Source organism: Pempheris klunzingeri, chromosome 6 (assembly GCF_042242105.1).
Source record: "Pempheris klunzingeri isolate RE-2024b chromosome 6, fPemKlu1.hap1, whole genome shotgun sequence".
Classification (NCBI taxonomy): domain Eukaryota; kingdom Metazoa; phylum Chordata; class Actinopteri; order Acropomatiformes; family Pempheridae; genus Pempheris; species Pempheris klunzingeri.
Window position 1 is genome coordinate 20645985 of NC_092017.1, and position 25283 is coordinate 20671267.

The following is a 25283-nucleotide window of genomic DNA, read 5'->3' on the forward strand; positions in this document are numbered from 1 at the left end:
GACAAATATCTAGTGTGTGTAGCAACAGGATACTGATAAAGGATGCAACTTACTAATTGGCTGGCCCTCCAGGAAGTTGATATTATGAAGCACCTCCCCCTGTTTGGCACGTAGATTGTCTAGCCAGTATTTAATAATGCTCTGCCTCTCCTGCAGCCAACAAGAGGAGAAGAGAATAAATTCAGGTACTTGCTTGACAGTATATTGGCTTGCATGTGTGTGTGCGTGTGTTTGTGTGTGTGCGCACCTGAGAAGTAAAGAAGCACAGCTCGCTCTCAATGTTCTCGTAGATGTAGTCCTCCTCACAGGAGAAGCTTCGTGTCCCTCCACCAAACTCGGGCTTTACCGTTTTCCTCAGTCCCATCTCCTCAGCACCTCGCAACAGGCTGCAGGATAACAAAGAGAGACGTTAAACAAAGAATCCACCCTCTGATAGCGTTACTAAGCTTTACGTGTTGCTTTTAAAACTTTTCACATCACCCGTTATTCAAGATTGTCACAAAGTCGGTAAAGTTGGATCTCTTCCTCTTCAACAATAGATTTTACCATTTTATCTATTTATTTATTTATCTATATATATTTTGATTGTTTTGTTTTCTTTCTCCTTATTCTTGTTTTTTATGTTTTATTCACTATCATGTATTTAGTTGTAAATTAACAGTTGAACCCTGGTGCACAATGGGTAATGTCTAATCATTTTTTATGTCTAAAAACCAACATTTCCTGTTTCATGTGGTTATAAATTGACAACAATTTTGGTAATCAATTAACCATTTGAAACTTCACTTTGTGCTCTGGGAAATTTTGATGAGCATTCTTCATCTTCAATCTTCGACATTTTAAAGAATTAACCATTGAATGAAAAGGTAAAGCAAAAAAATGAATTGAATAAAAATAATCAACTGATTAGTCAATATGAAAACAATTTCAAACAAATTTCTGTAAAATATTTCAGCTGTGTAGAAAACATTTTACTGTAAATTACCACCTTGTATTTTGTCCAGTTTTCAGTGGGATTAAGAAAACTAACAGCCAACAACAAAATTAACAGAGATGGATCGGCCTTCATAGTGTTGAAGTCATCTGAACTCTCCTCTAATGCCTTAACCTCATCACTCTCTCTCATTGTCTCATTTCCCATCAGCCCCTCCTCTGTGTCTCCTCTCTTCCTCCCTTCCTCCCTCCCTCCCTCCCCCCTCCTCCATCCATCCTAATTTCCTTCTTGCCTCCCTCCTCACTTTTCATCCCTTCATCTCCCAGAGTCCTCTCATTTGTCTCCTCTTCCCCCTCCCCTCCTTTATCCCACCATCCCCTTTTCCTCTCCTTCTGCCCTTCCCAGCGGCTTTGTGCTAAAATCGGACTAATAATGCATCTCTCTCTCTCTCTCTCTTTCTTTCCCTCCCCCCCCTCTCTCTCCTTCCCTCTCTCATTCCCTCTCTCATGTACTTGTATACATAGTTTATAGCTACAGGAGCACAGCCTAGGTGGGCCTGTAACACCCATCCATCATGCAGCTGCACGTGCTTGGAGGAACAGTAAAGTGAAGTGCATCCAGCACCATGATGGATTACAGCAAACATGTGAGGTGTAAGCTTCTGTATCACCGCTGAACACTGCTGCTTAGTGTGCAGCACCATCACAATAAAGGTCCTTGCCTGGGAAAAGAAAGGCTGTATCTGTTTAAACCAACTGTTAAATAATCTAAACCAATAACTGCGAGGCATTTCAGAGGTGTGTGGCTCCTGCAGCTGCCAGGAATCTTAATGAGACTCCTGCTTTTCTTATTTAATCAAAAACTTTATCGCTTTTTACACTCTCTCCCACAAAATACAAGGAGTCTTAATGTGGAGACGCGGTCGAAGGGAATGTGTGGACAAAGCTAACCTTGTAAAGGAGCAGAATACTGCTGAGGGAGAGTACTGCACGTAAGGTTTATGCTAATATGGCAAATAACTATCAGACGGAAGGTAGACACTCAGCAGAACAGGATGGCATACTGTAAATTGCCTAGTCAGACCTGGGGAATGAGTAATGGATGATATGTCAGCTAAGACAAGAGGACATTTACTGTATGTCACGCTGAGTATATTAATAGCTAAAATTTTACTTTCTACCAACATTGTACAAGGCAATAAATGGAGTCTTTCTGACAAAACAGTATTGAACCTGCGACTCGAGCTGATAAACACATAGGAGCAACTGCAATGTAATTTCAGTTCATAGGATGATAGCAAACACACATGGAGCCCTCAAAGCTAATGGAGGCGTAGAGAGGAAAATTCTCCCCAGTTTAGTATGCAAATGACTATTCAAGGTGAGTGTGACAGGATGGAATACTTTCTAGGTTATCTTTTCTATCACATGAAATGTAGGTCAACCTATCCAGCAGAAGGTGTGTACGTGTAGAGGAAGAGGAGAGTGTGCTTTGTGTCACACAGCAATCATTCTCCTTGAGCATTTCTGCTAAAACCCACTGGCACTACTTTCAGAGAGCACCCTCTCCATCCTCCTAACACATTACCTTCCCTCCATCCTCCCCGTTTGTCTTTCTTTGTCTTTATGCTTCTGTCTTTCTCTTTTTTTTTTGTCTCTTGCTCTCTCTTTGCGTGTATGAGTCTCTCTGTCTTTGTTCCTTCGGGCCATCTGTCTGTTCATATTCCATTCAGTGGACAAAAGGTTTTGGTTGAGGCTCTCAGGGTTTTTTTTTTTTTCTTTTTTCAAGAGGCCCGTTGTTGAATGCACAGTCAGCAGGACGCACTTTGTCAAGAGGTGAAATGCAGTATGGAACAGGGAGTGCCACCCTGATCTCCTGGATTGTATTTCTCAGTATTTATACACCAAAGTCAATGCTGAGATTAAAATGACCCTGGGCTCATCCTCAATTCCCCTGGGGATTTTTTTCAAAACAGGAGAATGAGTCTGGGCAGTGTAATCAAAGTGAATACAGTCCATACTGTTTAGCCTGACCTGAACTTTTTGCAGAACTTAAAATAATCTGCAGCACAGACTCAGAACAGTTGCGCTGTTACACCACGCGTCATGGCAGCTTCACTGTATATGAGCTGAACCACTATGCCTACTATAGCTGCAGCTAAATATAATATCGTAATAAAGGAAGGTACAATATTACCTGCACCGAACAGCAGCAATACTTTGTCTTCAACATCCCAGTAGTAGCTCCAGTAGTAGCATTTAGGAATAACTAAGCCTCAAACTACTGGAGGAAGCAGTGATATTTACTGTATTATTCATTTTTGTCTAAAGTTACTGCAGCATAACTTGCTTGTATTCTGTCCACAGTGACAAGGTGATGAATTAACAAATGTTGTGTGATTAAAACAGCAGTAACAGCACTGCTGTAAGCTACCTAGAGCAGATCAGGACAGCAAAGCAGAAATCAAACAGTGAAGGTTGGAATATTGTCCAGCAAAAGCTAATAGTGTTGAGCCATCAAAGGAATGTTTAGAAATCTGGAAATATTTCAACTGATTTGAAGAAATCTGTCGACTTTTTGGGAAATTTGCTTTGCAAGAGCTGGATGAGAGGACTGATATACCACTGTCATATCTGTACGCTGCATATGAATGTGCAACCAGGAGACAATCGGCATGAAGCATAGCATAAACTAAAGGCTAAACTGGTAGCTTTTGTGTGGAATTAAGAGAGGAGATGGAACATGTTAATTAGTGAGATTTAAAGGTGCTGGTAGGTGGAGTTTGTCAGTGTGTTTCCCCCTGCTTTCAGTCTACGCTGAACATCTACTGACAGTAGCTTCATAATTACCAGACAGACATCAGAGAGGCATCGGTTTTCTCATCTAACCCTCTACAAGAAAGAGATTGAGCATACTTAACATAATGTCAAACTGTTCCTTTACAAATACTAAATAACTCAAAACCAATAGCTACATTATGGTGAAATTCTACATCACCGCACAACTTCAGAAAACTCAAGTTATTGTACTTGTACCACAAACAGAAGATTTCCTTGCAACAATTTTGATCAAGTAATCAATGTTTTAAGCCATTTTTAAAGTAAAAATTACAGTACGCTACATTACTAGCTTCCCCAATGTGAAAATTTGCTCTTTTTTTATGTTTTCACTGTTATCAGTAAAAGACATCAGAAGATTTCACCTTGTCTTCTGGCATTTTAAAAGGCAAAACATTTGATAGAGACAGTTTAATCAATGAATCCCTAAACAACAGACAACCCCTGTAGAGTGCCCTTACTTTTCATATGTAGCGGTGACGAAGAATGCGTAGACTCGTGTGTGCTTGTGATGTCGGATTTGGATGATGAGCTCTGGGATTCCCAGCCGGATATGGTTCAGTAGCCATAGCAACGTGTGGTCATCTGTAGTGTCTGTGGCAGGAAATGAAACATAAAAATACATCTTCAACCATACCCACGCATCACGGTACACTGGAGCTGCTGAGCACTCCCACAGTCATGTACTATTTATTCCTGAGCAACAGCTGGAGGTTAAGTGTCGTACTAACAAACACTTGGGAATGACTCTTCTTCTCTGCTTTCTCGCAATGGTCGTGATCCTCATCTGTATTATCAGTTTATAACTATGGATTCAGTCCGTTGCAGATAATAGACAGATATTCTCTGCTGTTGAGCAGTAGATTGGGATCTCTCTGCTGTTTAAGAGATACATAATCATCTGAAATGAATTTTAATGGGAGAAATTGAGGGAATAAAAGAGTATTGCTTATTTTCCTTGCCTGGAAAGTGAGAAGGTAAATTTACAGCTTTATCATAATAATAATAATAATAATAATAATAATAATAATAATAATAATAATAATGAAATTATGGAATAAGATCACATTTTACATTTAGTGAATGATGGAGCATTAAAACAATGGGAAATCTGTGTTAAATATCATAATGCAAATGTGTGTGTGTGTGTGGGGGGGCTCTTGAAGTTCTATATTTGTGAGGACTAATACTTAGACTTTAAGAGTGAAGCCACTGGAAAGTTAGGGCCGGTCCTCACTTCTTTATAGGTCTATTTGAGGGTTAAAACTTGGTGTTAAGTAGAGCTGAAGTGATTATCCATTTATACCAAAACTATATTCATAACTGATAAATTGTGATAAAGTCACTTTTCAAGCAATAATGCCAAATATGCCACATTTTTTTTGTCTAATGTGATAGTATACTGAATATCTTTAGATTTTGAATTTTTTTAATTGGACAAATTAACCATCTGAATACATTACTTTGGGCTCTGGGATTATTCTTTTTTACCTTTTCCAGACATTTTTTAATAAGTACAGAATTCATAGATAATCAAAACAGCTGTTATTTACACCTAAGTTTAGGTGAGGGTAAGGGTTGACCTTATGTCATGTTGTTGTGATAGTTAAGGTTAACCTTAGAGGTGCCTTATGTCAGTGTGGGTTCTCTCAAGTATAGAAATACAAACATGTGAGTGTGTGTGACTGTCTGACCTGCAAATGTCATGAGGACATCACAGTTCTCTGTGGGCACCGTTTTCATCCAAGACTTATGAGACATGATGTGTCTTCCAGCCTGCAGCAGCCGCTTTCCAAACAACTTATCTGAGAGGGAGAGAGGGAGAGAGACAGAGAGGGAGAGATAGATGGGGAGGGAGAGAAACAGGGATGGGGAGAGAAAGAGAGAGAGAGTCACCTTTTCAAAGTGAGACAGTGTAAGGAGCAATGACATTTCTAACATTTTCGGCAAATCCCCCTCCAAAACTCTTACCCCTGCTGCCCCAGCACAGACACACACAGACAGACACACACAAAATCGTCCTTCTCGACGGGACAGATTTAAATGTCACGCCACTTTGCTTCACAACACGAGATTGACAGAACTAATCCTGCCCTGCCAAAACCAGAGGCCACACATTGTCCACACTCTTGAACTGTCACATACACACACACACACACACACAGCTCAAAATCAACTCAACACATGTAAGTGCAGCTATTTCCCAGTGTTGTGATATGTCCCGAGTCTCAGACACCCACATACAAGCCTTGAATCATAAAAGAACACTCTTCATGGCATGATAGGTTAAAATTTTGTCTATGCTGAATGTACAACCAGTATAGTGAATTCAGCTCCATGTGTAGAATTACCTTCTCTCTATTCCTGAAGTCAACAGCACACCAAAAATAGCTCTACTGTTGCTACACAGTAATGTCACATTAATGTTGCAGTCTCAAGAAAAATAATGCACAGCATATATCTTCTCAGATGGATACCAATCTTCTCATGGTAAAATTACATGTTTAAGACAATGGGAATTTTTGTCTCCAGACTAAAATGAACTTTATCTTAACCCTGACAACTCATTCATCCATCGCTGACCCCCTAGAGTCTCATATTCCCACAGATATATACTTCAGAAAGGCAGCACTGCCAACAGTTTAAACAGAACTAAGTGATTTGGTAACCAGCGTGACCCCAGACCCTGCTCCTCTGTCAGAGGACAGTTTGTGAAAACCATTTCCCGGGTCCTGAATAATAATGACAGCAGCCAGGAGAGAACGCCCGTCCCACAACAGCGCTGTGATCACTGAGGCATGGAGCGTCAGAGGAGCTGGAAAGTGGGGCACTTTCCAGAGATCACACACAGGCACGTTTAGTATCACAACATTCATCCAAGAATATACTATTTGTTTATTTCTGTGTTTCTGAAAGCAGTAGAAAATACTAGATATCTAATGGGTCATCTGACACAAGAATTTCATGTACACCTATAATTAGTTTATGTATTGATTACATGGTTGCAAAAGTGAATGCACACACATGCCCAATAGCAAAAGTCAAGGTCATAACAGGCTATAAATTTACCCCTGATATCACCACTAAGAGCACAACACTGTAAATCACAGAGTATCTCTGTGTGTTCTGTGGATCCATTAAACACCTGTCACATAAAACCATCATTGTGCTGCTGCTCACCCTCTGCTTCCTGGAACAGAGTGGTGACAGAGAGGGACACGCAGTGGGGCTTCCCAGAAACAAGCCTGATGGTCCCTTCTACACAACACATTTGTTTTCCATGCTTACAGTGCTGTATGTATGCACATAAGCACTGCACCAACATGCAATATGAAGCAGCTGTGCAAACTAAGTCACTATGTCATTTTCAACAGCTGCAGGTCATTTTGTTTAGTAATTTGCTCCATTGGTTATGTAAAAATCAAACCGAATTAATAAGTGAAATTGAAAAGGGTCACTTTTATTGAAGAACCAATATAAACTTATCATTCAACTCTGCAGCACTCTTCAACCTTGTGAAGCCTTTTGGATCAATGTTTTGGTTTTCTGGCCTGTAGTGTCGCACTCAATCTCATTTCCAGCCACAGGAAGCTGCTGTTTTCAGCTAATAAGCTGTAATAAACACACTGTACACAACATGTCCGGCACCAAACTATAGACAGACAAAGTGAGCGACTAGCTGGTGAAAATAGCGGAGCATTAAGCAGCTAAAGAGCCAGATATTTTACTCAGGAGTTTGTGGACGCCAAAAACAGAGCTACAGTTAAAGGAGAGAGAATGAGAGCAAGAAGCATGACTTCACATGGATGCTAATGTTGCTGTGTGCCACATTTACCAGAACAACTTTATTATGTGATTAAATGTCAATGTTGTGTTTAATGCAGCTTTAAATATTGCCTCAAACCCCATTTTTATGGATTTGCCTAACAGCCTTTTTCTTGCTCAGATGCTGCATTCCTCCAGACAATATTGATAATGACAATATCGTAGCACTGTCTTTTACTCTGTATTTATATATTAATCTTTTATTGCTGCTTTATTATAACTCTCCTCTTTTATTATACAATTTGTAATCTTTGCAATCAATCTTATAATCATTAAACATTACTTAATGTTCAAATATAGCAGTTTCTATTCCCCTCCTCTTTTTGTTCCCTATGCCTCTCTGGAAAGCACCACAGTTCTCACCAAAAACGTTCTATATAAAAACAATAGAAGCAAAAAGAAATTAGAGCCATTAGACACAGATGGGCTAGCCACAAAATTAAAGCTTTATCCTGTATAAATCAAACAAACATATTGTTGTTGAAGATGACACTTTCTGTTAAGAAACAAAACTTGACTTGGAGGTAGCATTGCTATTGACTGGATCCCTCTTCAGTACTTACAAAGAAGTTGAGACAACTTAACCTGGTTCCACACTGATCTTCCCCTCTGAAGAACATTTTCAAACATCGCAACAGTCTGAACAGGAGCAACAGAGAGCAAGGTTTTTCTGACTTAATATTGAAAGGTACTCCTAGATACTGAAACCTGACTGCCCGCTCCACTGTGCTTTTAAAAGAAATGCTGCAGGCAGTGCTGCGACATGACAGCAATTCTAATGAGTCCTGTATTCATCGCTGAGGGCAGCACACATACACACTCCTGGAACAGCCAGCAGATTGGTTTCAGCACTTTCACAATGTTTCACATTATAAGCTCCAATACTGTGCATGTGCTCAGATGGTTTGCATACATGCATGCATGCATTTGTGTGTTTGTTGAACATGACCAGTGAACACACATAAATTCACCAAGGCTTCACTGCATACACTAGACCAGTCTGACAGGTTTGTGTCTGCATGTTTGAGTGTAAAAGTGTGTTTTTGCACTACACAAACAAACCACCTCTCAGCTTCCACGGTAAAAGGTTGTTGTCACTTTCAGTGAAGTAGTTTCCTGAAAGCAGCTCACCTGAGACCACAGTTATCTGAGCTGACAATTAGGCTGTTTAGTATCAGGATAATCTGGGTTTTTCCAGGGTCACCACTAACTGAAACAGCGAGGTTCACTAACACAGTCAGATTTAACAAGTGAAAATAATGACAGTTAATTTTATTGTTACTTTATTATAAATCTATATTTGAAAAAATGTCTATGTTAAAATCAACAAACAAATTGGGCAAAATAGAATAACAATAAAAACAACACTGGCATATCATCACATTGTATGTTGATATGGCAATTTTGTTAGAAAAGAGTTGATTAATTATATATCCAGAAGATATCTGATGATCTGAAGATAACAACATCAACATTCATCTGGAGTCGATTAATATAACTCAGATATTCATTCTCCTTTTAGCTCTGTTTTTGGCCTCCACTAACTCCTTAAGGAAATATCAAGCTCTTTACCTGATAAACGCTCTACTATGTTCACTACCAATTTACTAACTTTGTCTGTCTGCGGTTTTGTTCTGGATGGTTGGTCTATGGAGCTTTACTGCTGACAGCTGTGGCTGAAAATTATGCTTATGAGACTTGTAAGACTGAACCAAAACAGTAAAGCTGTGGGCCGAAAAACAAAAACAATGAACTGCTGAGGGGGACAGTAGAGTCAGGTGATAATCATCTGTGGGTTTATCACTTCGAGTCGCCCCTTTTCACATCCAAGTGGTGCTAATAAAAGAGAAATACATAAGCTACATGCAGTTCACTGAATACACAAAATATCAGGGATCTCACCCTCTTGATTCTGAATCAGTCAGCTTCAGTGGCTCATTTAACATGGGTATTCCTTTGCATTGATGTTTTTTAGCCAGTTTTACCTCATCAATATTCTTCATGAACAGAGTGAAAGCCACAGATATGTTGTACATGCAATGTATGATGATTTTTACATTGACCAACTTCTATAAATGTGTTTAAATGGTTGGAGTTAAGGTTGAGTGCGAAGTTAAAAATTGCACCCAGTCATCAGTCTATCTTAATTACAGCCCAGTTTGGTGATCTCTATATATGAGGTACTCACAATTACACAGTAAAATATCCTAAATGTCATTTATGTTGGTAAAATAAGTGAATTTCTGAGTTTGAAGACTCTGTTAGCCCTATAAAGAAAAAACAGGTCGCTGTTGAGCAGGTTGGCCCAGGACTAACAGTGATACAGATAAAGCCTGTATTACCGACGGCCTTCACAGCGAGATGACTGTTCCAGGGTTAATGCTTATCAGACAGCAGCCAGGCAGGCGTAACAAGCGGGGTGTCTTTCTGTGATCTGAGTTGCTCTCTGAAGCATTTCTGTGGGGTGTTTGTGTGTAAGAGAGACTGTGTACGTCCACAGGTATCTGTCTATGTGCATGTGTGTGAGTCTGTGATATAAAGTACCGGATTAATAGGGTGAAAATAGGGTTATGAAACTCAAGTGAGGCACTAAAATGAAGGTCACAGACACTTAAAGCAAGACCTGGTGATGCATTCGCTGTCCTCACTGGCTGTGTGAGTCCCTTTGATAACACCCTGGTCTTTATGCTTGGATGGAGCAACTTTGTCAAGTAGGGGTTCTTTAAAGTTTTGGCTCAGTTTTTAAGCAGCTGCTCATAGTTGAGAATGTTAATCAGCTCACTATGTTAACTGTATATTTCTAGTTAAGGAGAGTGAACACACCCAGACCTATTCTGGTTCCTGTGCCATAGACTGACAAACATGTTAATGAAATGATTGAAGTAAGCATATTTTATCCGTTTCTGTCTACTTAAATCAAATGGTAAACTAATGAAAGGTGACCAGGTGAGCAATATCATCTTTCTCTAAATTAAAAAAAAGACGCCTTTGTATACAAAAAAATTTCAATTCAATTTGACACTTGCATAAAGGAACAAAGTGACGCATTTACTTTCTTCTTCACATAGATAATGCAGAGATTGTTTGAGGAGAAGGCAAAAAATATTAAAGATCTTAAAATTCTTAGCGAGTTGATGAAAAATAAAGGAAAAACACTTTAACTAAATACAGCACTTACAGAACTGTATCACATTTTATGGCCTATAGGTAGCTACATTTAGACAATAGACTTATTTATTTCATAAGTTCATAATTTCACATCAAATTCCTGAGAATACAATGAGAGGAAAGTCATGGTAATACAAGAATCCTGAACAAAAGAAAGTAAATGTGTCAGTTAAAGTGATAACCTGCCATACTCTTGTTTTCCTGGCAATCACTTTGATGATGAACAGTTTTTTGCTTTAGCGTTTTTTTTCATGTGGGCCAGTCATTCTCACACTCACTGCAGCTTCATACTGCACATTTCACCTGCCTCGTTCCAAACAAGCTGCTGCTGTTGTTGTTTCATAGAAGTACACACTACATACACAACTTTAAACAGAACAGAGGATTTTTTTTGCAGCTAGACCTTAAACACATTATATTAGCAGTAATAGGATCATTACAGTAAGATATTGGAATTAATCATACGTATCTAGTTCTCCATGAAACATTCTACAAATTGTTATCATAATGTCTGGATTTAGACTGGATATAAAGTTCCCTTTTATGCTTGATCAAGTGTCCAAACATGAGGTGGCAACATGTTTCCTGAGTCAACACCAGTGGTCTGTAATTACAGGTGTAATCAGGTGATCACTTTACCTGATGAAAGCCTTTCTTCATCATGGCATACACAGCAAAGTGAAACAAAGTATTTGGGTAGAACAGCAAGAGCGGCATTCATTTTTACTTCAACTTAAAATCAGGCAAAAATACGCTAAACAATAAAATACTTTTCCTTTGCTGCGAGTCGTGGACCAGCTGTTAACAGTGGCACCTTAATGTAGTTGGCATCATATAGGAGACAAAATGTTTCTGATCTTTCTGATTTACTGAGGCCTGCAGTGCAGACTAGAAAAAGATGCCATTGCTAAATATGCCTGGCAACAGTGTGTGTGTTTCCTGGGAGGCTGGAGACTACAGTAAGATTTATATCTTCTCAGCAGTGAGTCATTTTGAAGTTCAATTCTTATTTAGCCAGTCTAATAGACAGGAAGAGAGAAAGACATACGCACATGCATAATGTAATAAAAACAGGGAGACTGACAGAACTCCCAACAGATATGGTGGGAGGACAGCGGACAATAAGACAGGCAGGAAACATTTCCATTGTCACATGTTCGGAGTGTGTGAATGAAACAAATGACCCTATTAGAACGATTACATCAGTAAGTGGGACAGAGAGCCTAATCAGGTTCAAACACCCAACAATTTCCTTAATTAGAATCATCTCCTTTCCCGAGTCTGTACATCGCCATTCTGTTCAGACAAGTCCACACCCAGCCACACTGGACCATAAGGAACCACCACTGACAGACTTTCAGATCCTTTCAAACCTGCTTCCAAATCCCCAAACACACACTCTCACACACACACACACACACACAAAACTGAGATGCAGACACTAAAACATCACATCACTGCACATGCACATACACATAGCTGCAGCCACGACATGTATTCTGAGTCATCAGATCATGCAGCTGAAATAAATATCAAATCAGACTGTTCCTCCTGTGAAGATTATGTGAATCAAGCTGTGGATTCTACAACTGCAGCCTACGTGTTTTGAGGGGAAAAAAAGCAAACCACAACCCACCTTTCCTCTTATCTGTCCCTCTCTCAATCTCCCACTTCTCTTGTCTTCTGCTTTCCCCAACTTCCAAACACTGACTCGCTGTGTTGATTGTCGCAATAGCCACCTCACTGCACCCTCCCTCCCAATGTAAGGTACAGTGCACACTCTGCGTGCATTTTGGCACCAAATCAACAAACACAAACACTCCCAATTCCATATTGCATATTTTTTTCCACTGGCAGCTGCACACACAGATGTGTTTCAGTTTATATGAAAGGCCGCTCTTCCCGATGCAGCAGAGCACTCCACCTGTCTCTTTGCTTTCTTTCACCTCAGTCTGCTCCTCTCCTCCACACCATGGACCTCTGTTTCTCTCACCTCTCTATATCCTTTTGTTGCTACCATCCCTACCTCTTTCTCTCATCCAAATCCTCTCTCTTAGCCCCCCCCGGGTGGAGTCTCTCAGTCCCACCTTCTCTCCATACTTTCTTTTTATCTCTCTCCCTCTCTCTCTTTCTCTCAGCTCTCTTGCCTTCCCTCTCACTCAAGCAGTCTCAAGAGGTATTTGTCATCCGAGCTCCAAAGGATGATGCCTTCAAACTAGGCAGAGGGAAAGAGGAGAGGGACGTTTGATAGGGATACAAATAAACCTGGATTAACAAAGTGAGCATACTTTAGTGGCCAAGCATGAAAAGGACAGCGTTTCTTGCAAATGCCACATTTCTGTCATTAGCAACAACCATCTCTCATCACTCAGTGAATTGAAAGACACAGAGGACTGAAGGTACATGAAGATAATGCTGTAAGTTTCCTTTCAAAGACAAAGACAACAGCTAACTAGGCTCAATATTAGCTGTGTTATGCATTTTTGAAACAAAGCCTGTAATCAAAAGCAGTTTGTTGTAGGTTTCAAAGCCATCAGGCCTGCTGCTAATTAACAAACTTCTTTCTCCAGCCATTAATAAATACTGCTGACATAGTTGTAGCTTCACATTTATCTTGATTATAACAAGACACAGGACGGCCTCGGTGTAGGAGACTGAACTTTATTTTAAATCTAGAACAGAAAACAAGAGAAACAAGACTACCAACCACATAAGCGTGTCAGGTTGGAGTTAAAGTTAGAGGCACTTTGCGCTAAATGCTAACCTCAGCATGTTAACATGCTGTCAGAGAAAATGTTGTACCGTTAACACTGCTGATGTTTAGCAGCTATAACAATTACCAAGTTTATCATCTTCGTTGAGTGTATTAACATCCTCACATTTGCTAATTAGCAAAAATGCTGCACTTCAGCAGCAATATCAGCAAGACAACAAAAGCAGGAAATCTGTTCCTCCAACTTTCAGACATTCATGTATTAATCCAATATGGCTACCAACACTACTAGCCTTGACCAGATGAATATCTAAATGAGCGTCTCTTATTGTATTACATATCTGTAGTATTTTGCTGAAATTAATCCAGATACAAAACCGTCTTTAGCTCTTTTTAAATTAACTGCTTAAACACAAAGTACAGCTGAGGCGAATGGGAATGTAAATGGACTGGATTTGTATAGCGCCTTTCAGGCCTCAAGACTTGAAGCACTTTTACATTACATTCACATTCACCCAGTCACACACCATTCATACACTTATGGGAGGATGCCAACCCTGCCATTAGGAGGGAACTAATCATTGACGAACCGAAGGTTAAGTGTCTTGCCAAAGGACACTTCGACATGCAGACAGGAGGAGAAGACGATCGAACGGCCAATCTTCTGGTTGGTGAACAACCCGGTCTACTTCTGAGCCACAGCTGCCATCAGCTTTGCAAGTATTTGCTCATTAATCAACGGCATACTGTAGAAATTAAAAGTGTAATCTGATTATTGTGCTAGAGGAGCACAGAAATCATACAATACATCCTGAGGAAAAACTTAATGTCTGTACCGGGTTTCAAGGTAATCGAAAATAGTTGTTGAGACAGTTTATCCCTGTCACACCAAAAATGTCAGCCTCAAGTCAGGTGATCATCAGAGTCGGTAGGTGTCATCCTCTGGGGACCATGAATGGCAATCCATCAACTATCGAGATTATTTCAGTCTGGACCAAAGTGGTGGACTGAGTGACCAATATTCCCATACGAAGAGCCACAATGGTAGAGGGGATAAAAGCATCCCTAGAGAGGCATGTTCGGAGATAAAAGAACATGTATATGGTGTAGTTGAGATTTTGTCAGGATGGAGATAAGAGACGTCTTTTCCACCTTTGTGACAAATAGTGGATGTCAGAACTCGGGTTTCCTCATTAACAGACACAGGTAGGATAATAGGGCTCGTCCTTGACTCCAAAATAACAATGATTACATGTGACACTGGAGCTGCCTGTGGCTGCAGGCCAAGAGAAGGACGAGGTAAGACCATGTAGGAAGAAAAGAGCCACAGTGCTCACACAGCAGAATAGCTGAAGTATCACTTTTCCCCATCCCATCTTCTACATCACTTTTTGTCTGTGCTCTTCACTTATAGTCTCACTAAATCTGTCTCCTTAACTTTCCACTCTCTCTCCCTTCTGCCAAGTATGCTTATCAGTGGTTCATTAGGTTAGCTGGTTAATTTGGGCGAGCTACCTCAGTGAACAAGCAAAGAAGCAGCGCCTCAGCTGTCAAATATGTCATAACGCTGGGGTTAAATGGGGAAAATGATGCAGTCTACTACCCAGCTAACAATCATGAACCCAAGCCAGTGCTGAATCCACGTCCAGTCGATCTAGACGACTCCGTCACACAACCCCAGAGTGGTTATCTAACTGGCTGAATTGAGCATTGTCAAGGGGCGGATTACAAATTATGAATAAGCGACTGGTGATGATGAATATAGAAGAATGAATAGTGGCCTTTGTGGAGCAAACAGACCTCGTTGTTGAGTAGTGGACAACTGCCAAAGTAGAGAAAGGGTTTTCTGATTAACACACATAAAACAAAAGGGACATGGATTACAAAAAGGCACAATGCAAACACATGCAAGTGGTCATGTCTGTGTTGTATGGAGCAGGTTGTGGGTCACTGCAGCATCGTGGCATTTTTGGATGTTCAGATATAGCATGGCCAAATATCTTTAAAAAATTAAAATTAAGATGGTACCGAAAACATAATCTTAAGGAAAAATGCATATTCACTGTTTTGCCAAGAATTAGATGACAAGATCGACACCACTCTCATATCTGTCAGCTCAATATGAAGCTGGAGCCAGAAGATAGTTAGCATAGCTTAGCATAAAGACTAGTAACGGGGTGAAATAGCTAATCTTGCTCTTTTCTTTGTACAGATTAAACAAATGAGATGTAACGGGTTAGCTTTGGAGGTGCTGGTAGGCGCATTTTGTTGCCTTTGGAAGGAGCCATGCTAGCTGGTACCCCTGTTTCCAGTCTTTAAACTAACCGGCTGCTAGCTGTATCCTCATTCTGAACAACAGACATGAAAGTCCCCCTCATTTAACTATCTGCAAGAAAACAAATACACAACATATTTCCGAAAAGATGTCACGATTTGTTAATGTTAAAGAAAGGCGAGGAGGGCTGCACTACAATACATGTGTCTTATTTAGAGCACAAAGAGAGGTCATGTGGAGGATCAAACAATTCAAGCGTTCAGAGAAAACAGACTCATACATTTTTTAGGAGCTTTAACAGAAGGCATCAATGTCTAATGCAGGGCTGTTACTGTACATCTGAGTCACTGTGCCAGACTCAAACCTAGCCACCTTTAGTTTGGGAAAGTTGTTGTCATAACTGAGGTTGATTGAATTACAGGAATATATACAGAAATTACATTGCTTTCATCGTAACTGAGGAGAATCAATTTGCCATTTGTGGTTATAATTATAATCATGAGATAATCAGACATTCAAGTGCAGTGGGACATTCATTTGAACATCAAGCAAACTGCAGATTTTTTATTCACATCAGAAATTATGGTGGCACTGTGGCAATAGATGAGGAAAGGATAATACAAGAGTGGATTTAGAGAAAAGATACTGTAGCTGTGAGTCAGTCAGTCTGATGGGTGACGACTAACCAATCTGTATGATGGTAGGATTTTCTATTCCTGGACAGGAAAGATGGGAGGGAGGCTCCAAGTCAGATCAATACCCAGAGGAACCAGCGGTTATTGTGCATTACTACACCATTCCACCCATTTCCTTTCCTGCTCAATGACAAGTACAGAAAGACATCTATAATGACTTAGTCGGCTTTGATTTGTCGTGCCTTTCAGAAAAAGAACTAGAAGAAGAATTTTGCAGCATTTCATCCTGCTTCACTTAGCTCTGCAGTCGCTTTAGACGGATTTTAGGAAGGTCAGTGATACTATTATACCTGTAACAAATGGAAATCAACAAAGATCAAAAACTAAACATAAGTTGTGCTGCAGAGCCAACATAGAGAGTGTAATGTGGTTGATTGAATAAAATATATAATGACTGGAAAATATGAAACTAGTGCAAGATTGAGCAAAGTCAACCCAACTGGGGCTTTACAGCTTTTCAAAGCTACTGCTTTTCAAAGTTGGCGAAGCCTCCTCAGTATTAAAAAGAAGCAAATTAAGTCTTCTCTTTGTGAATGCGAATGGAGACAGTCAAACTCAAAGGGCTTCACACAAACAACAGGCTGTTGCCTCTTCTGCTTCAATAAACACCGATAAGGAGGAAAGTAAAAAACTGGAGATATTTTACTCTCAAGTGCAAATACGGATGTTACAGCAGTGGCAATGCAGTTTATTTTCCTTGACAGCCAATTTCTTCAGGCATCATCAGCAACACTGCACAATAGCAGTTGTCGCATAGCCCTTTGCTAAGGGAAATGCGCAAGAGTAAAAGCTGCAGCAAGCATAACACCAGAATCATGACTCTCTGACCACATGACAAAAAAATGTGTAGCCAACAAAAGAGGCATGTTGCTGCACCTGACACATGGAGTAGATTCTTTTATATGCAATGACGTCGACTGAACACTAAACAAAATGGCAAAGAGAAAATAAAGGAGTAAAGGCCACGGAAATGCATGAGAAAGAAGCTCACTAAAATGCTGTACTTTACCATTGTAGGCTTTCATCGGTCAACATTAACAATGTGCAAATATGAGCTAGAACAGAGTGTCCCCCCGTCGCTCTGGAAAGACTTTCACCTCATTCAAATTCTTATTAAAAGGTGTGGGGGGGGGGGGCATAAACTGACTGTGGTTTTCAAACAAGGAACAAAAGATGCAAACCAAAATCAAACAAAAAGGACAAAGGTGAAAACTACCTCAGAACTAGTAACGCAACTACCTCAGAACTAGTAACGCACTAGTAACGCACTTCAGCCCCACTGACCCATCAGAGGACCAGTCCCTGCAAACTCACGCTCAGCAGCCAAGACAACAGAACCGTATTTCAACTCTACCGAAGATCCACACAGGCTGAATTATGGGAAACTGTGTATAAAATAATGCACAAGACAGAAAGAATATTTCATTTGTGCAGTCATAAAAACATGGAGTCTTATGTTTAAATACTTAATTCAGTGTAAATATCAATTGCTTTCAATGAAGAGCTGCAACAAGCAGAATATGTATGTGACACTGTTAGACAGTGTGGAATATTTCTTTCCACTCTTAAAGCTGCTTATATGTAAATATAGTAAATAAATAAGTTGGAATTTAAGAGGCTAATCTGAGGAGCAACAGACTCCTTTAAGTCTTTAAGCACAGAAGAGAGACTCAGTTAGTGACTAGATGGTGAACACAGAAGCACATTTAGCAGCTAAACAGCCAGATATTTCCCTCAGGAGTTGGTAGAGACCAAAAACAGAGGTAAAAAAAGAGACAAACTTACATTTGGCAGGGAGTCTCCAAATGAATCATAATGTTGCTCCGTCACTGCAGGATTTGTAAATAAGCATCTGTTAAGTACGCCATATCGAATTAAAAGGCGATGTCAGCGTTGTGTTCACAGCATGTTTCAGCTTTATATGTATGTATATTTATATGTACCATTATTATGTATGCTTGTGTTGCACAGTTTATTCAATTATGACTTTTTATACATCTTATATATTGCATAGGTTACATATGTTGTGATCTAATAGCTCAAGTGATTCTCCTACATCAATGAGGAAAACAAATTAAAAAGGAAGGCCAGATATGGGAAAATACTCAATTTTAACAGAAGATTTACTGAGGTGAAATTTCAGGGGTCACGCCTCTACCAAGCTTTTATCTGCCATCTACAGCTGTGGGCACTATGCTAATGTCTGAGCACAAAGGGCTGTTTTCTCCATTACAGAGCTGCACAAGTTACTCTACTAACACTGCAGTCAGAGATACAGTGTAGAGGCTGATGAGCACTGATTCTGTTCCTCTTGTACTAAACAAGCTCCCTTCCTGCTGTACACCATTGCCAAACAAGATAAAACACAGAACTAGGCATGGAAAAAGGTGAACATTAGCTAAAAGAGCTACAGAAGAGTGACTCCAGAGTTATGAAGTAATCATCAGAGGAAGCCCGAGTGCGCTGCAGCATTTTTAAAATGAGAGGACCAACAGATTATGCAGCTTTCTGCTAAGATTTAACTTTGACATTCTACCTGCTACAGATGAGAAGATGATGAGGATTGATTGCATCCCTCTACCAACCCAACAGATATGAAAGTATAGTGACTAAACAAAATGAGTCACAGGAGGGTATTAAGAAACAAGGATGATAGAGAGGACGAACACCTACACTGACAGATTGTGGTTTAAAATTCCCTTGCTCCTCATTGACTGGCTCTGAGCTAACTCTGACATGGATAATATGTCAAGTTATTAGCTGGAGGAGAAAGAGCTTTTCTCGCCCATGTGTTGTACATTACACTTTCATAGCCCTTTAGCCTTCTCTGGAGGCTGCAGAATGACTAATTTGGAGCAATTCCCCACAACCAAGGCTAAAAACAGCATTCCTCACCATGGCCATTGTATCTGTCCTGGCTTTGCTTAGCAACTACCCCCCCTAAAAGGAGACAGAAATCAAACCTTGGCCTGGTCAGTGCAGTCACAGAAGATAGAGGACATGGTGACCGAATCCTAGTTTTTCCTTCAGGAAAGTAATGAAGGGGATGGTTATTGACTTCCGTGATTACAGAGAAAGTAGCCTAAACTCACCAATAAGGTCTCGGCGACATGTCACTGCTTCCACACAAAGCAGGACACCGGCAACACCAGCAGCGCTCTCCCTCTCGTGTTTGGAATGCATTAAGCTCTTGAGTGTGCATTATCATTTTCCGCTTACAGTTTGATAATCTTCGTGGCTATAAATGGAAAAGTGTAAAGTTCCAGAGCATATGAATGGGGATTTAGAAATTGGTTGGCTAGAAGCAAAGAGGCATTATGGATGATATGATTAAGCCATTAAAAACTTGGGAATCTAGGGCAAGTAAATCACCACTGGCAAATCAGATGTTTTATCAGAACTGAGGTGTTTGCAAATTCCCAAAGCACACCCGCATCTATGGATATAGATGATAGATATAGAAAGGATGCTGTCTGCTGAAGCTGCCCGATAATACAGGTGGTAAATGTATGGGATCATCTCTACATTTCGAAAAACAAGCCAATCAGGTAACAAAAGGCACGGTGAGCTCTTGGCTGGAGGGTGCGGCCACAGTGATCCATCACTAAACGGATATAAATTCAACAGAGCGTGCTGCTCTCAGTTTGTTTAAGAACGCATCTGATGAAAAAACACTCCTCCCAAATCAACGCATGCTGACAACTCTGAAACTTATCATCATCTCCAAAAATGTTCTTTCTAAAATATTTAGTGCTCCTTAAAAATGGGCTTAGCTCTGACAAATAAGGCAGCAGCATCAGCCCTGTGCAACAAACAGACATTAAACAATCAGACAGAGACATACAGACCAGGGTGGCCACACCATTTCAGTGTCAACCAATGTCATTTAGCAATCAATCTCCTAATATAGACTTCAGTTCTGTACCTGCAGAGATAGCATGCTATCTTTTTCCAAATTTAAATTCCGAGTAGAACTTATTGGACTCACTGAACAGCCCACTGTGACTCAATGACTGTAACCGATAGCGGACACACTGAATTTTGACATTGATGAAAAGAAAGGTATTTATATCATATCATATCATATCTGATTCATGATCTGCTTAATAAGATTGGTATTGGATTGGTGCGTCCCTAATCCTCACAGGGACATGAAGTGAAGAAGCACATGTTTCTAGCGAGGGAAAGATGACAGCCACTACACCGGGAAAAAAAAAAACAGGACACAGATTCATCAACAGAAAATCTGGTAAAATGATTGCAGCACTAACGGCACTGTTTACCATAATCTGAGCCGCATGTACTTCACTGAAACGATCTAAATTTTAAGGCAAGCTGCTCATAATAAATATGAAGTGTTGTCACAGTAAAGCGCTGGCCATTTAAGTTTTATGGTCAGCCTGATGGTCTTCTTAATTCTACCATAAAATGTCATCAAGACCTGGTTCACTTAAGTAATCTGTGTGTTTGACCAATCAGGTAAGGTTAATAAAGCTCCAACATTACTAGCAGCAAGGTCACCCCACACAGAGGCGATTTTCCTTGATCGCTAATGCAGCTAAAGTGAAGCTCAGCACTCACTCTAGAAGGGGAGGGGAGGAGAGAAAGAGAACAGGAAATATATATCTCTGAGGAGCAATGGATAAGAGTGAGACAGGCATAGAGATGGGGGGAGAGAGAGGCATTAAGTTCGAAGTCATTAAGCACAACACACTGCCATCATTATATCACACTGCATTAAATTCATCAGCCCCTTCATTTAAGAAGCTGTGGGAGGGCAGAAAACCAATGGCTCAGTCTGTCTGCAGCTGTGAAAAACAGCTCTTCTTTTGGGAACTTCAGTGTGATGCTTTTTCCTCTTAGTGCTGCCCTGCCTTACACTGCTGTATTTAAAGCAACCTGTGTGACACTGAACCTGACTAAACTGACCTGACTGTCTAAAGCAAAGCTGAGGTATTCTGCTTGCTTAAGAGGCAGTGAGAGCGAGCCGAGCCCTGGCCGAGAGTCTACGGATAAGTGCAGGTCTCTGCTTGATACATTTCTCTCATGCATTTTGCAGACTGTGAAGTGAATGTATTAATGCTAAGCATCAAGGAAGGAGTAAAATAAGTTTACATCTCACCATTGACTCAGAAAAGGCCATCACTATTTGATCAGAGCACGGGTTAAAAAATGGGTTTTGTTCCATCGTATTAGATAGACTTTTATAATATCTATACGATGACTTGTGAGCAAAGAAATAAAATGAGCTCATGGTGCAGACTTTCCTATAATAATGTGACAAAAATTTTAATCCCTAGATATTTTGAAATTAGCAATTAAGGGCTAGTGCCACAGCAGTTGGCATGTATGAGAACACAATACATTAATTACTGAAGTATTTTGGGCTCTAGCCTAACGAGAGAAACTATTCAGTTGTCATCTCCTCAGCATCTCCTTGAGTACCAAGTTTTAGCGGCCCACAACAACGAAAAACACTCACTGTACAGAATAAAAGTAAAAAGGTCATTTGAGTACAACAGAAGTTGAAATCACACAAGAGTTTCAGTATGTTGTAAGCATGGCGAGACATCATATCTTTTACCACAGTGAGAATTAATCTCACTGTATATCATATAACAAATGTCCTACATCCTAAACCACTGTGCTGGCTGATTAGGAAAGCACATATTTCATGACCTGATTTCCATAACACAGAATCTTATCAACACTGGCCTCAGAGGGAGCACAAACTAATTGGTGAGACTTTTACGTTGCTTTTTTCTAATGATGGGCGCTTAATTAATCTTTGAAATGCGGGCTGGTGAGTGTCGGAGCTACAAAGGAAGACGGCTGAGAGGATCAAAGTCATTCCAGTCTACTGTGGAGGGATTAGGAAAATGTGGTGGAGGAACGGAGACAATCGAGCATCCGAGCCTCCAGCGAGGAAAATCCGTCCTGGCCGTAACTGAAATCTCAACTGGAGAAATCACCCCGACTTGCTGCTGTGCTACAGCTGACTGACACAGACACGTGTGAGAGCGGTTATGTGATATCATGGTAATTCCACTGAAGTCCTCAAACCCAATCCCTCTCTGTCATGACCCACGCAAGCAAAGGGGCAAGATGTTTGAAGAAGACAGGAGAGTCACAGCATTTAACATTTCTCAAGTCCTACCTTCGATACTTTAACGACAAACTGCGATGTTTATTGTCTGGTATGCAAGTGGTCTTGAGTATCAGTTTAGACATTTTAAAACCCCTGAGGCTGTAGCTTATGCATTCCCTGTCAGACATAATATTCTCCAAAAGAAACAAAAAACAGACATGAGGGGCTACTTGGATTTGACGGCAATTTAACACAGAGCAGGTGGTCTTGATGCTGCTGCATGTGGAGGCAAATTCTGTCCACAAATACGATATAATAATACAAATGCGATAGAGAAAACCTTTACGTCGACATGTGTTCATTACTGTTATCCGTGACATCATATTTATTCGTTGAATGTTTGCAGGCGTAACAAGGGAAGCTGGATATCGCTGTAAATATTGCACTTTCACTATTCACTTCACTTGTGTGCAGTCTGTGTGCATTGGTCCTGTTTGTAATCGTGGAGCCACTATAACAAAGGTTTTTTAACTGTTTTCATCAACAAAGCAGTGTGCCTTGATTTTTCAGGGGGAATTCCTTCCCTGTCTTATAGACTTAATACTCCCCAACTTTGTGGTGGGCTAAAACCCAGTATCTCAAGCCTATTTATGTCAACAAACATTTCTGTAAGGCTGGGTATCTGCTGAAACTCTAAAAGACTACAATGCTGATCCAATACCTTAGTCTCTAGCACTGGTACACAAGCAATACCTTGTAGATACATTAAGAAATCCAAAGAATATTTTTCAACAAACCCTTTTGCTACTCTAACAAAAGAAGCCAACGTTTTCTAATGTTAAATATCTAAACATATGCAGCCATAAGATAAGTGCCTGAATAAATATGACAAATTTCTGATTCAATGTCAGGAAGTATCTTATCAAAGATTAAAGAAATAAGATTACGAAACTAATCAGGAGTACAATGCAGCTTTCACTACTTGACAGTCTTGAATACTTGATGCTACAGATACTTTTCGGCCAGCAACACCGAAAACTCAATACTCAAAAAAAGAATTGAGTTTCAATACTCAACCCTACATATTTTAGACCACTGACCCCATTTATTAAATGTTTGGCACCAGTAAACTCTTACGTGTGTGGATGTTTGCCATCTCTCTCTAAACTTTACAGGTTTCGTCTTCCTTCTCTTTCCCGCCAGTACTGCTGTACTACTGTAAAAAATGAACAAATCTTCACTTTGCTGACCCTCCTGTAACCTATTCAAAGAGCCTCTGGGTGCCACCCTCTCGACCGGATGACATCAGGCTCCTCCAGTCAGCTGCAACCTGCTCAGGTTACCTCTACCGAGTGTGGAAAGGAGCGCTCATCCGCTGACAGCCCACTGCTCCACTGCATCACTCTGCAGCAGTCCTCGCAGTGAGCACAGTGGCTGTCTCTGCACCCCACACACAGGAAAACAACCCTGGCTCGGCAGCTGAGGCTCTCTACCCAGGCTAATATTGTGGTCTGTTCCAAAAATAGCCTCACAAGCAATTCTCCCAAATTATGACATGGCCTATTCAAATCCACTATCACTGTCATGGAGTGTAAACAGAAAGCATGTTGGTTCTGCTTAACCTGCATAAAAAAGGTAAATACTATAAATTTTACACAGCACCTGGTAATAAACACAGCACACATAACAATGCAAGAAAAACAGTGGGAATATTATTGTGACAGGGCAGCCTTTATGGCTTAACCCTCATTAAAATGACAAAACATGCACCTGCCCTATCAAATAGCATGGAAACTGATGCTGAGGCAATAACGTGGAAATAGACAGCAGCAGTCTGTAGTAGTCTAGTCAGCCGAAAATAGTTTAGAAATCCCTGGATGATGCACATTTGGTCACCTGGAGGAAAGATGTGCAGACACACAACTGAGTCCATTTCATATAAACAACTAGCAGCCAATCATAGCCTACTAGCAGCCGATGAGGATGATGTTGAGGGGAAAATTCAGAAGCAATTACAACAAATATATTTAATAGGAATACTGTGGAGATATGCTTGTGTTGATAAGAAGGAGGCTAATATACAATAACCGACAAAAAAAAGGTCAAAACCAGACACAAGGCTGTGGCAAAATGTGGCCATTATTCTAAATAGAAAATATAATATCAATAGGCTAATTTTTCCTATTGCCACTGCAATACGAACATGCAATACAACTCAAAGCCATTATTTATAGGCCTGTGGTCCACCCAGCTGGTAATTTTGGGACGCCCTCGTGGAGACAAAAGAACGGCGCGGCGAGGTGTTTGACGCGGTGCTCGTCTGGTTTCCCAACATCACCTGTCCTCTCTTCCACCAAACGCTCCCTAAAACCGCATCGTACAAAGCGAAAGAGGCACGAAAGAGCCACGCTCGACTCACCCAGCACCCCGGAGGAGGCTTGAGGCGGGGCAGCGCCCGGCTCCGGCCTCTCCGCGTCTCCCTGCTGCGCTCGGTGTCGGTGCCGGGAGCTCTCGGTGCCGTCGCCGGCGGTGGTCGCGCCGCTGGCGGCCGCCGCGACTGCAGCGCCAGTCCCCGCGTCGGGCATGCTCTCTATCAGCGAGGAGCGACGGAAGATGAAGATATTCTCCGGGAAATTGTGCAGTGGTATCGCATCTCAGGAGGAGGGCAAAGCATGGGTGAAGCGTGGGGGTCGGAGTGAAGGGTTAAATGAGTGTGAAAGTGAAGTGAAGGTTGTCCGTGTCGGTGCA

General features: G+C 40.7%; 1 protein-coding gene across 1 annotated transcript in view; it reads right to left on the bottom strand.

Annotated features, from left to right (window-relative positions):
- The window catches only part of ano8b (anoctamin 8b), a 37816-nt gene extending 12533 nt beyond the window's left edge, over positions 1-25283 (bottom strand). The window contains exons 1-5 of the mRNA XM_070832811.1: positions 24955-25283; positions 5466-5576; positions 4233-4365; positions 248-386; positions 54-150 (exon numbers count right to left, since the gene is read on the bottom strand). Coding sequence (XP_070688912.1) covers positions 54-150; positions 248-386; positions 4233-4365; positions 5466-5576; positions 24955-25120 — 646 coding nt within the window. The 5' untranslated portion in view covers positions 25121-25283. The remainder of the gene's footprint in view (positions 1-53; positions 151-247; positions 387-4232; positions 4366-5465; positions 5577-24954) is intronic.